Here is a 9,528-nt window from a genome sequence, read left to right on the forward strand (position 1 = left end):
AAGGGGAGGGGGGGAGTATTTATATGAGGGGGAGGGTGGAGAGGATAGGGATGACCGGTTGGGACGGTAGCAGGTGAGGATGTAAAGAGGGGAGGAAGGGGGCAGTTACAGTCAGACAGCTGGAGATAGACAGGTGTCGTTTCCAGAGGGAAGGAGGTGTACAGCTGGGTTTTGGGATTTTTTGAGCGTGAGCAGAAATCTCGGGAGAAAATTTATTTTTATTTCGGTTTCGAATTTCGTGCTTTTATGTCGAGTTTTTAGTTATTGGATTTTAAAATATTAGTATATTTCTCAGAATTTAGTTATGCGAGATATTATATTAAATAACTTGTATAAAAAAATATAATTTTCAAATTTATTTTCACAAATACACTCACAGTAATAACTGAGTTTGCCATTGATTTTTAGATTATTAGCGATGGTGAGGTTGTATCATATTTTCAAATAGAATTTGTGCAATTTATCTATTTTTTAAAAAATCTCGAATATATTTAGCTCTAGTAAATCTCTTTGAGTTTTCATAAAACTTTGCTCTGCTATATAAAGAAATATATTAACTTTGAGTCGGATATTATTCATTTGTGCTTAATAGAGTTTAAATAATTTCATATATCCGTATATAAAAATAAAAATCGGATGATATGGAGCCAGCTTGAATTGAAGTTTGGGAGGACCGGTGAAATTAATCTGAATTAAAATTCGAATTTTTGTGATTACCGTTGATATGCTCTGTTTTAAAAGTCGGTGATTAATCACGATTAATCACCGATTAATCCATGTTCCGTAACTCGCCGAACTGATTTAATCTCTGTTCAATCTGATTAATCTCTGATCAATTCAATTAATCCTGAATTAATACTTGTTCCATGGTTTCACCGATTAATTCTGATTCCCGTGTGGAAATGAGATAATTAGAGAGGAGAGAGGGGAGAATAAAGAGAGGACACACCGACCGTTTTGGAAGTTAATAAAAACGAGGGGAGAGAGAGAAGTAGTGAAGCGTACGGTTGGGACTTTATTGACTCCAGACAGGCTGGACACCACAATTTGTTAAAGCTTGATAGCTAGGCCTAGGTAGATATACTCGCCTATCTCTATCCTTTCTTTTCAATTTCTCTTCCTTTTATACTCCTCCTTTCTACACCAACAATCACGTAGTAATATTTTATTCATAAAAGAGTAAAAAAATACGTGCGGCCGTTTTTCCAATATCCTGGTTTTTCTTAATCAAAACGCATTATTGCAATTTGTACCTAGTTTTGAGCAAAACTAATCAGTTGAATTATTAATTCAGTATTTATTAAATATTTATCCGGATTTTTTATAAATTGAAAATATTTAATTAGATCCAAATGTAATTGAATTTTTTTTTTGAAAACTAATCGAAAACTTTAAGTAAATTGTAAATTTTTAAACACTTACGTGTCTATATTATTTACTATGAAATTGATGAAATGCAAAGATATTCTTCTTTGCAAAAGATATTCTTTTTAGATTCGATTCTCCCCTCCCTCGTCTAAAATTTATACTCCCTCCATCCCAAATTGATAATGAGCTCGTTGACTTCGGGCACGCACTTTAAAATCCATTAACCATATAACTACATTACTTATTTTTAAAATTTTATTTTTGCAAATAAAAATTTAAATATGAAATTTTCGTTTGCAAAAGAAAAAATTAAAAAATAATTATTGGAACCACCTTAAGTTACGTGCATAAAGTCAACTAGCTCATCTAATTTGGGATGGAGGGAGTATTATATTTACTATCAAGACTATATGACAAAAATATACTATGTAACAAAAGTGATTATAGGTGGTGTTTGTTTGCAAGAAGCGGTTGCTGTTTTCTGACGTGTTTGTGTAAAGAAGTTGAATCACTTTTAAGAAGCTGAGAATGCTAACTTCTCTCTCAGATTTGCTTTTTTTCCAAATACTTTATTAACTTATTTATTTTTTATTTCTGCTACACTTCTTTACTACTCCCTCTGTCCCTCTCATTTCTTTACAGTTACTATTTTGGGATGTCCCTCTCATTTCTTTACGTTACCATAAATAGTAAGTTTTTTCCATAATTACACCCGCTATCTTCCCCCACTATCTCATATTTAACAATAAAAACTACTATTACACCCACCACTTTCCTCCATTATCTCAAATCTATTATTAAATATTGATGGGTCCCACCACTTTACCCACTTTTCATCTAACTTTACTCATTTTTCATACATTGTCTTGGTCTCCGTGTCCCCCTCCAATGTAAACAATTGAGGGGGACGGAGGGAGTATAAGTAAGATGTCACCACTTTTAAGTTAACCCAAACGGCCCTCTAATATAATTTAGTTATAGACTTATACTCCCTCCGCCCCCTGAGTAGTATACATTGGGAGACGAGGACGCGGCACGGAATTTAATACTCATGCAAAGTGTAGTTGTGCAATCTATTTTTAATTATTTTTTTCTGAATTAAAGTTTGGATGTTATATATTTATACAGAAAAAGAATCTCAAAAATAAATTACGAAACTATATTTTATGAGAGTATTAAAATGCATGTCGAGCAATTAAAAATAAACGTATAGAATTAAACGGGACACGGAGGAACTGCAAAGAAATTTCAAACTCCAACTCAAAGCGATTTTAGTCCGTGTGGACAGGTGAGATGGAATAATGAGAAGGTGGTGAGGTGGAGGGAAGAAGACAAAAGATGGTAGCAGAATCGGGGAACGAACGCTACTAGCAGTGTCAGTGGAGCAGTCCAGCCTGTATCTCATTTCTTTTGTCAATTAAACTACTGGAGCTCTACACTAATCCCAACCGCTTTCCTTTTTCCCTTCACACGTGTTTCTTTCCATTCTATGCTTTCAACACGTGTTTCTTTCCATTTTTCTCCCATTAATAATACGTATCATAAATTTTATTTTGGTTTTTTATATGATAGTCAGATGATTTTGTCCATACATAAATTTTATTCTCACATGTTACCGATTAATGAAAAAAAATAAATTGAAAACGACAGTTATAATACTTACCAGCCTTCATTCTTAAACTATTTTTACCGTTTTTTTCTACCATACGTTTTTTAATTATAGCAGCTAGTCGGTTATTTTAACAATCAAATGAGATTTTCATTTCAGTTTGTCATGTAACGGATGTCTATTTTATCTTCTGCCATAAAAAAATATTTTTATAATTGTAACTGCTAATCGATTACTTTGACAATTAAACGAGATTTTAGTGACGGTTTGTTGTGTAACAGATGTCTTGATATTTGTGTAGGATATCAATTTTCAAAATTTTAAAATCAATGAATATTATTGATGACTTTAATCGTTTTTTATTTCATAAATCTAAAATTTCAATTCTCATCTACATATAAGTTATTAAAGAGATATTTTCGTCTTTAATAGCTGTGACTCTCATATTTATCTCTTACTCTTTATCATTCGAACAATACATAATTATAGGATTTGACTATAATTTTTGGACCCAAAAAAATGTTTGACATTTTTAAATTATATGACAAATTTAATAAAATGACAAATTAAATTTCACGGATTTTTTTCCAATTTCCTGTTTTATTCTTCAGCTAAGCGGTTGTTTTGACATTGAAGTGAGATTTTAGTGATCGTTTACCTAGAGCATTGGATTGTTTGTGCAAGATTAAGATCAACCAGAAAGTACTTTGATTAATTTTTGAATTTTAAAAAGAAGTGAAATTTTTTTAATGGGTTTAGTTTTCTTTTACTATTTTATAAAATAAAAGCTCAATTCTCATCCACTCATAAATTATTAAACTGCAATTTATCTCTTTGGAAGGGGCGTCTCAGTAATTAGACTTGCATTTCAGACTTTCAGTCACCTTTGTTTCGTCACATAACGGTCCGTCATCTGAATGATCCGCAATCTTATGATTTGATTTCAAGTTTTCAGTCAGCTTTGTTTCTTCGCATAACGATCCGTTATCTGAATGATCCGCAATCTTATGATTTAATTAAAATTTTTGTACTAAATTAGTTGATGTGTACATAATGTAGAGTACATTTGTTTTTACAAACTTTTTGAGTTACTCTCGCAAACTGTAACTTCAGTTTTATTAATAGCATATATTATTTTTAATTTATATTTATCCTAAAGCTATTCAGTTTGATATTTGGTATTCATGTTGTTGGGCAGAATTTTTAAATCCTTAAATTTATTATGATATATATACATATATATGTGTGTGTGTTTTGTTATGTTATTTTATTAGATATCTGATTTTATCATCCCTTTAATGTAGATTTTAATATTTTGATTTTTATAATTTCTTAAATTTTACTTGGTTTATCATGAATCTCTAAAACACTTTTTATTATTTTTCTCTTTTAAATTATTATTTTATGATTCATTATCGTTAAATCATTTTCATATTTTGTTTTTGTCAGGGATGTTTTCTTATAGCTTTATCGTCTGACGGTCCAATAAAGAACAACTTTAAAAAAATCTATCTAATTCGATATGAAAGACCAAGTCTCTTTCTTCTTGTTTTTTACTTTTCTTTAGTTGGGCCTAACCTGATTTGTGGCCTGTGAGGAATATTGGGCTTTGAGGTAGTTGTCATCAGGGCCCAGAAAATCTTAACGTCTAACAAATATAAAAAAAGACCGGGAATATTTACACGTAGTAACTTGTTGTCCATAAATAATTTTCGGATTAAAATCTATTGATCAGTTGACTTAATTCAGAACCAATTTTCCTATTTTTTCATTGATGGAGGTTACAGGGGAGGTGTTAAGTTAACTAGCAATCTCTTGGCTGAAATTTTTTCTTTTCGAGATTCTATTTCAGTCACATAAACAAACGACTTACTCGCATAATACTAAAACAATTACAATGAAAAAACTAATTATAAGAAGGAATTCAGTAAATTAATTTTAGTAAGCACACAACAAACACGTTTACGTGTTAAAAGAAGCACTAGAAATTAATCTAACGACAGTTTTAGGATGAAAAATAAACATTTAACTTTAGAACTAGATATTTAGCACTTATCTTCTGTAATGTTCTCTTATTATGAAGGTACCTGTCAGTATTATTAAGATATCGACACTAGCCCAAGTGTTGTTGTTTCGACTCTAGCTCGTTCGAGAATTTAGAAGTAAAATAAAAATATGACATTCTAAGTCATCAACTTTTAATTTGGTCCTATAAGACTGCGGGTCATATTTGTCGCAACTGCATGTATGCATTCTTAGTTCGAAGTCTTGCATAAAGTCTCTGGCCATCTTTGAATGAATTTTAAGGGAATCAAGTAATTAAAGTCTCAACAGCCAGATGTGCTACGGCCCCTCTTCATTATTGAGCATCATAATTTCATAATTGAGCTTGTCCAGAAAGATTTTTATTTATTTCTTTAAAGAAACTATTCATTCAGACGTTTATTCTTTTTCGGGTACGATCATACTAGCACTGACATGACACGTTCCGTACAACTTAGCTAATAAACTTCACCATGGATATGTTATTCATGGTCTTTGTTGCTGTAGTAATACTTCTAGCCTCTTCTCTACCAGTTCCATCCTTTTCGACTCGAATAAGTTTAAGCACAGGCTCCTCCCTGGATGTCAGATACAAAGAAGATGTTTTAGTATCAGCAAATGAGGTTTTTTCTGCAGGATTCTACAGTGTTGGAGTGAATGCATATTGCTTTGCCATATGGTTCACTGATCAGTCACTGAACAAACAAAATCACAGCATAGTTTGGATAGCGAATCGCGACTATCCGGTCAATGGGAAAGGCTCAAAACTCTCCCTTCTGAAGAATGGTAATCTTGTTTTGATAGATGCAGGACAATGGCATCCACCTGTCTGGGAATCTGTTACAAACTCTAACACCTCAGAAGTGACATTAAGTCTCGCGGACAATGGGAACCTGATTCTTCGCGCTAGAGGGGGCGAAAGATTGTGGCAGAGTTTTGATTCACCAACTGATACTCTTCTTCCAGATCAACCACTTACCAGAGGAACATTGTTAGTATCTTCAAGAAGTAGTACTAATTATTCTTCTGGTTTCTACAAGTTTCGGTTTGATGATTATAACATTCTCCGGTTATCTTTCAGCAATCTTGAAGTTAGTAGCCTTTATTGGCCTTATGCTTGGCAACATCCTGCAGAGACAAATAGGACTATGTACAATAGCAGCAGAATTGCAGTTTTTGATAATTATGGTCATTTTATGTCAACAGATAATCTGCAATTCAGAACATCAGATTTTAGATCGCGGGTTTGGAGAAGATTGGTACTTGAGCCGGATGGGAATATTCATGTTTACAGTCTAGATGAGAGGAGGAAAGTTTGGGAAGTTACATGGCAGGCTATTTCTCAGCCATGTCGAATACATGGGATTTGTGGACAAAATAGCTTGTGTACTTATTCTCAAAAATTCGGAAGAAAATGCAAATGCTTACCAGGGCACAAGATGAACGTTCCAACGGATTGGTCTTATGGATGTGAGCCAGATTTTAAGCCTTCAGATGATGGTGGCAGCACTTTCGGATTTCTGCAGTTCTCTCATACTGATTTCTATGGCTATGACAGCGGCTTCTTTGTGAATTTCACTTTCGATAGGTGTAAAGAAGAGTGCCTGAGTCATTACAATTGTAAAGGGTTCCTTTTCAGAGCTAAAGGATCTAAAGGAGAAAATCTTTGTTATGCCAAGAGCCGATTGTTGAATGGACAACAAGTATTTGATGTTCACAGCTTTGTTTATGTGAAATTACCAACAAATATCATCAAAATCTATGAAAAAAAGACCAACCCTTTGGAAGACTCCCCCTTCTTAAATTGTTCGGGCCAAGATATAATACATCTGGGAAGAGCTTACAAGAAGAATAGTCCGAATGATTCAGTTAAGTATATGCTCTGGTTCATATGTGCATTAGGAGGATTCGAGATGATTGCCATGGCTTACTTCTTCTCTGTAAACATGGGGACGTATAAAAGTAATCAAGTTTACCATCAGGTAGCTACATCATTCAAAAGGTTCACCTACAATGAGCTCAAGAAGGCGACAAATAACTTCAGTCAAGAAATTGGCAGAGGGAGCAGTAGCATCGTGTACAAAGGCGTGCTTCAGGACAACCGAGTTGCAGCAATTAAGAGGTTTAAAGAAGAAAACTTCCGCGGAGAGGCAGAGTTCTTGGCAGAAATTAGTATCATCGAGAGGCTTAATCACATAAATTTAATAGAGACTTGGGGCTACTGCATTAAAGGAAAGCAAAGATTTTTAGTTTCTGAATACATGGATAACGGGTCTTTAGCAGATAACTTATCTTTGAACATTCTTGACTGGGAAAAGAAATATAAAATCGCTTTAGGCACTGCCAAAGGCCTTGCTTATTTGCATGAGGAGTGCTTGGAATGGGTCCTGCATTGTGATGTAAAGCCTCATAACATACTCCTGGACTCTAATTACGAGCCAAAAGTTGCAGATTTCGGGTTGTCTAAACTACTAAAGAGAGATGTGGCCAGAAATCCGAGGTTTTCAAGGATCAGAGGGACAAGAGGCTACATGGCACCTGAATGGATCTCAAATCAGACTATAACTTCAAAAGTTGATGTCTACAGCTATGGCATCGTAGTGCTCGAGATGATAACAGGCAGGAGCCCAACAACAAATGTGTATGATGACACTGATGGAAGCAGCAGGGCTGAACAGAAAATGCTGGTGAAATGGATACGAGACAAGATGCAAGTAGACAATGTAACTGGAAAGGCCTTGCCTATGATGGAAATTGTCGATCCTCGGATGAATGGCATGTATGACAGGCCTAGGATGGAAGCTCTTGTTCAAGTGGCTCTGCAATGTGTAGAAGATCAGGAAAGGGCAAGACCAACTATGAGCAATGTGGTAGATATGCTTGCAGGGCTGGATTTACATCATCCTAGTCAAAATTAGTTTTCGGGACCTAACCTGTATTATCTACTCCACATATTCCCCTGTATGCTTGTTGGTAAATTACATAGATGATGTAAATATCTACTACAAATCAGTGAAGAGTTTAGAATGAAGAACAGCTGCATTTCTAAGACTAGAGCAAGTCCAATAGGTTAACTAAACTTGCTCTAACTCACATTTAGGTAATGTACTTAAAAAAAAGCACTCCAACACTCTTCTAGTGGTTACTTAAATCACCAGCACAACCTCAAATTTCCTAGCCATTACCTATTTATAAGTAACCCATAGCTATTACCTATTTAATATTTATGAATAAAATAATCATCTCTCCTTATTTTTTTGTATGTTCCCTCCCTTTCCCCTTCTCTCTCTCAAATTTATTATTAAAATAATTTTAGGAGAACAAATATAGGAATTGCTATTGGAGTTGACACTAAAAATAGATTACCTAAATCATTAAGACTTACTAGGATTCATAATTTTATATTATTAATAAGTAAAGAGATACGTAACTTATTGGACTTGCTCTGAGGCTGCAGGCAAGATTGCTTGAAGTCTGTACTGGACTCATGAATTGCAACTTTCCATTTTATCACTAAATAGTTAAGAAAGCAGTGAGTATTATTTCTTCAGACTACACAAGAATCATCTTTTATTTATTTATTTATTATGAGAACCATCCCAAGTTATTGCTGGATTTTAAGGTTTATGGATTATCCCTACTTATAACCGGGTAAATTCGGACTCAACTACTAAAAACAAGCATGTCAAGCTTCTTGTGAGGGATTTGAAGCTCAAAGGAGATATTCAATCAAGATTTAATTTTTTTTTAATTCTATGAAATCTCGGTGCATTTAACTCGGATTTTAAAAAATATATCAACATCTTGAGATATTCAATCAAAATTATAAATTATGTTAAAAAATTCGGTAATATTTAATTAAGATTTTAAATTATATTTGAAAATATGATGATATTCAATTGTGGTTATTTAAAATTCATTAAATTCTGATAACATTCGATTGTTGGTTTTTTTTTTAAATTTTATAAAATATGGATTTGGTGAGATTGTTGATTGTATTCAATACCTTCAAAAATCCCGTAATAATCTATGGAATTTTGAAATACCGTTCTTTAATATTAAACACTCTCATCAACATTGCGACATAATCTTTAGAATTCCAGTAAGATTAATATTTGATACAATTCATTAATATTTTACGAATTACATATAATCTATTAAAATCAGTTGAATACGTTCTCTTAATCAGGACGATAGAAATTATGACAAAAATTCCACTAAATTATAAAATAAATGCGAATAATGGATAAAGTACATGATATTAATTTTGACAAATAGACCGTACTCAATTATTAATATATCGAAAATATAAACATTATAGTTGTTAAAATCAGAATTAATCTTTGACTCAGTAATTCAAGATTTATTGAAATTTATCGGAAATTCTAATAAAACTGAAAGTGTAATTTCCAATACAGTAAAATATTTTATAAAAATTAATTAGAAACTTTTGAATATATCAGATTTTTTTTTTGTACTACTACAGATTACAGATAATTTTACCAAAC

General features: G+C 33.0%; 1 protein-coding gene across 1 annotated transcript; it reads left to right on the forward strand.

Moving 5' to 3' along the window:
- Positions 1-5,382: 5,382 nt before the first annotated feature.
- On the forward strand, positions 5,383-8,209 carry LOC108215384 (putative receptor protein kinase ZmPK1). The gene has a single exon (XM_017387883.2). It carries the CDS (start codon positions 5,494-5,496, stop codon positions 7,936-7,938), a length of 2,445 nt encoding a protein of 814 aa, XP_017243372.1. The 5' UTR covers positions 5,383-5,493; the 3' UTR covers positions 7,939-8,209.
- The last annotated feature ends 1,319 nt before the right edge of the window (positions 8,210-9,528 follow it).

This window comes from Daucus carota, chromosome 3, assembly GCF_001625215.2.
Source record: "Daucus carota subsp. sativus chromosome 3, DH1 v3.0, whole genome shotgun sequence".
NCBI lineage: Eukaryota > Viridiplantae > Streptophyta > Magnoliopsida > Apiales > Apiaceae > Daucus > Daucus carota.

What these genes read in the sequence shown, in the direction of transcription:
- LOC108215384 (XM_017387883.2), top strand. Translation starts at nt 5,494, where the DNA reads ATGGATATGTTATTCATGGTCTTTGTTGCTGTAGTAATACTTCTAGCC.